This window comes from Sphaeroforma arctica (genome assembly GCF_001186125.1).
Source record: "Sphaeroforma arctica JP610 unplaced genomic scaffold supercont1.1965, whole genome shotgun sequence".
In the NCBI taxonomy this organism is placed as follows: domain Eukaryota; class Ichthyosporea; order Ichthyophonida; genus Sphaeroforma; species Sphaeroforma arctica.
Genome location: NW_014038593.1, coordinates 1 through 3,308, shown reverse-complemented (window position 1 = coordinate 3,308; position 3,308 = coordinate 1). Strand labels below are relative to the sequence as shown.

The 3,308-nt window shown below is 41.7% G+C and overlaps 1 protein-coding gene across 1 annotated transcript in view; it reads right to left on the bottom strand.

Annotated features, from left to right (window-relative positions):
• The window catches only part of SARC_11938 (hypothetical protein), a gene marked incomplete at its 5' end in the record, with an annotated part of 7,646 nt that extends 4,740 nt beyond the window's left edge, over positions 1–2,906 (bottom strand). Inside the window, 4 exons of the mRNA XM_014293966.1 lie at positions 211–415; positions 1,170–1,336; positions 1,508–1,699; positions 2,770–2,906. Of these exons, the coding sequence (XP_014149441.1) occupies positions 211–415; positions 1,170–1,336; positions 1,508–1,699; positions 2,770–2,906 (701 nt within the window). The remainder of the gene's footprint in view (positions 1–210; positions 416–1,169; positions 1,337–1,507; positions 1,700–2,769) is intronic.
• Between the last annotated feature and the right edge of the window lie 402 nt (positions 2,907–3,308).

Genomic DNA, 3,308 nt, shown 5'->3' with positions numbered 1-3,308 from the left:
CACACACACACACACACCACCCACCCCACCCCCACCCCACCCACCACACTACTATATATATATATATATATATATATATATATATATATGTAGTATATATATATATATATATATATATACTATATATGTCAGAGTTTATGACATGATCCGTGAGTTATATAAACACATATTCCATACCCAATCACGATCAATACAAACTCAAATACCTACCTCAATCTGCTCTACAGTTCCCGCCGTAATATTCGATATAGCCCAACAAGCCTCTTTCCGCAACTTCGCCTCGGTCGAGGACAGGACGTGCAGAAGAACAGGCACACATCCGGCATTGATAACCACCTGAGTCTCCGTGTGAGTGCCGGTGGTGATGTTCCCAATGGTACGAAGACAGGGCACCACTACACTCACCAATGGATGCCTGGGAACAGGTATATATAAGACAGGTACATATAAGACAGGTACATATAAGACAGGTATATATAAGACAGGTATATATAAGACAGGTATACATAAGACAGGTATATATAAGACAGATGTATATAAGTATTATGGTTGCCTGTAATTAGGTATATATAAGACAGATATATATAAGAATGATGGAAGCCTGGAAACAGAAATATATAAGACAGACATATATAAGTATGATGGATGCCTGGAAACAGGTATACAAAAGACAGGCATATATAAGTATGATGGGTAATTTGCAAGGGTTGTTGTTGTGCGTGAAGAATGGATGTACAAGTACTATGTACACTAGCATGTCTGACTACTATGTGAAAAACCGGATTAGAAGTAATATGTACCTCTAGCATATGGGTGTTTATTGCTACCAGAAACAGGTATATATAAATATTAATCATACCTATCATGGGTGGATATGTGCGTCTTCAGGGGTTTCGGGCAAATCAAGAGTACCGTGACACAATAAGTTGGTTACCATAGTGACAACTACGGAGTATGTAGGTATAGTGTGGATAACTATTCGCATCTCACTGTGAGCTTCACCAGCTAGCGCGACACCGCCGATCCCAATACAGCGTCAATGTGCTCATGCGGGGCTATCAGACAGGTACGACAAACGAAGAACACGGACACATGGCTTTTCATATCACTACAACTCTTTAAGCTAAACGACAACAACCTTGGCTCAGTTTATCCCAAGTCACACATACATCATCAATTCAACCAGCTTGAGCGATACGCCAGAGACCAGCACCTCCTCAATGTGATCGCCCGCGCCATCGGACAGATACGACAACGTCCATAGCGCGTCTGTGATGATCTCCACATCTTGCGTAATGCGCAGCCACACAGCCACAGCCGGGAGAAAGGCCTTCACCTGTGGCATAGAGAATACAGGGTGTGTGAGGTATTTGACTATAGTCAATATATGGTAGCTTTCAGCTGAAATAAAAACAATGATACAGTGAATATATATATATATATATATGTATTAAACTATATACACACATGTACACCCACATAAATGTATACACATACATATGTATACCTGGGAGAAGTCTGGTTGGGGATTCTTCCCCCTGCACAGATTGGACATGGCCCACATGGCGTTCTTCAACACACCGAGCTCACATGTCTTCGGTGCAATGGTCTTCATAATGGCTTGCACACCTCCGCATTCGATAACCAGATCTCTGCACTCCGCTCCATCTCCGGCTATATTTCCCAGAGCCCAAGTAGCCTATAGATGACATGAGTACGTATAAGTATAGTCAAGTACAGTGTAGTCTACAGATGATATGAGTACTTAAAGCATAGTCAAGTATAGTGTAGTGTACAGACGATATGAGTACTTAAAAGTATAGTCAAGTGCAGTGTAGTCTACAGACGATATGAGTAATAAGTATAATCTAGTAAAGTGTAGTGTACAGATGATATGAGTACTTAAAAGCATAGTCAAGTATAGCGTAGTCTATAGAAGACAGAAGTACTTATACGTACAGTGAAATACAGTGTCCATATTTGCGGTCACTGCGTGAGTATGCGCACACGTGGGATGTAGATATATAGGCATGAGCTTTGAAATTGAAGACACAATCTATGAGCACCTCTACTTCGAAACCATACGCGTATACGCAGTCAATACCAGATACACAGAGCTGTATTGGGTTTAATCGCGTGAGATCAGCCTGAGAGGCTTTCGCGATTGCACATACTCCCTACCTTATGCACCAGTTTCATGTAAAGGGTTTTGCCCTAATTTTACCCGCTTTGGTCCATAATTTTATTTGGGTAATCACGTGACGGTGACTACAACAGTCCTTATACACGCACATTTACTGATAAGCGCATATTTGCACACGCGCAGGAGAAAAATGCGTCGACCTAGATCTTAAATGACACACACACACATACACAAAAATAGACATACCTGTACACAGACACAGGCAGTCAAACGCCACAATAAGCACACGTAACTAGCCGAGACCAACACACACATACACACATGGATGACCACATCAACGCATGTTCACACATACACACACACACATACGCTCTCATACACGTATATATGCATACATACACTCACATATGTGCACATACATACAAACACATACAAATACATACATGCAAAATACATACACATACACACACATACATATAAACTCCTACACGTGCACATAAAGCATCCCAACACTTATACTGTGCTGTATGGCACCCATAGCACCCCTTCACTGAAAATGTATCTGTGAGTCTCAGCACACCCTAATACACAAGACATACACACACAGCACATACACAACAACACACCTGATCAATCAGCTTGGGAGAGCCTGAGAGCACCAACTGCACAAACAGGGGAACAGCCCCCGCCTCCACCACTGTACGCGTTTGTTCCGAACTTCCCGACGCAATGTTTGTTAGGGACCAAGCTGCTTCCAACTGAAAATCCCGGGAGGTGTGTGAGTGACGGGAGTGATAACGTTTAGAGGTATTTGAACGGACAACGGATAACTCAGTGGTGACGTGAAGTCCAGGCTGTTTACAGCTTCAATATGCCGATATGAGTATATAACGCGAGAGACTGTGTGTGTCGAGGTGTTCCCAACTATCAAGTAAGTGTATGAAAACATAAGCTGCCACGAGCTGGACGATACCCGTATCGTAAGACTAGAGATTCCCAGACGTGCATTGGAAGAATGCAAGAGAATACTATAGGGACACTGATAAGAGAGATACTTCTAGCGAATACCAGTTGCATATACATACTATACATATACATATACATACACACACACACACACACACACACACACACATATATATATATATATATATATATATATATA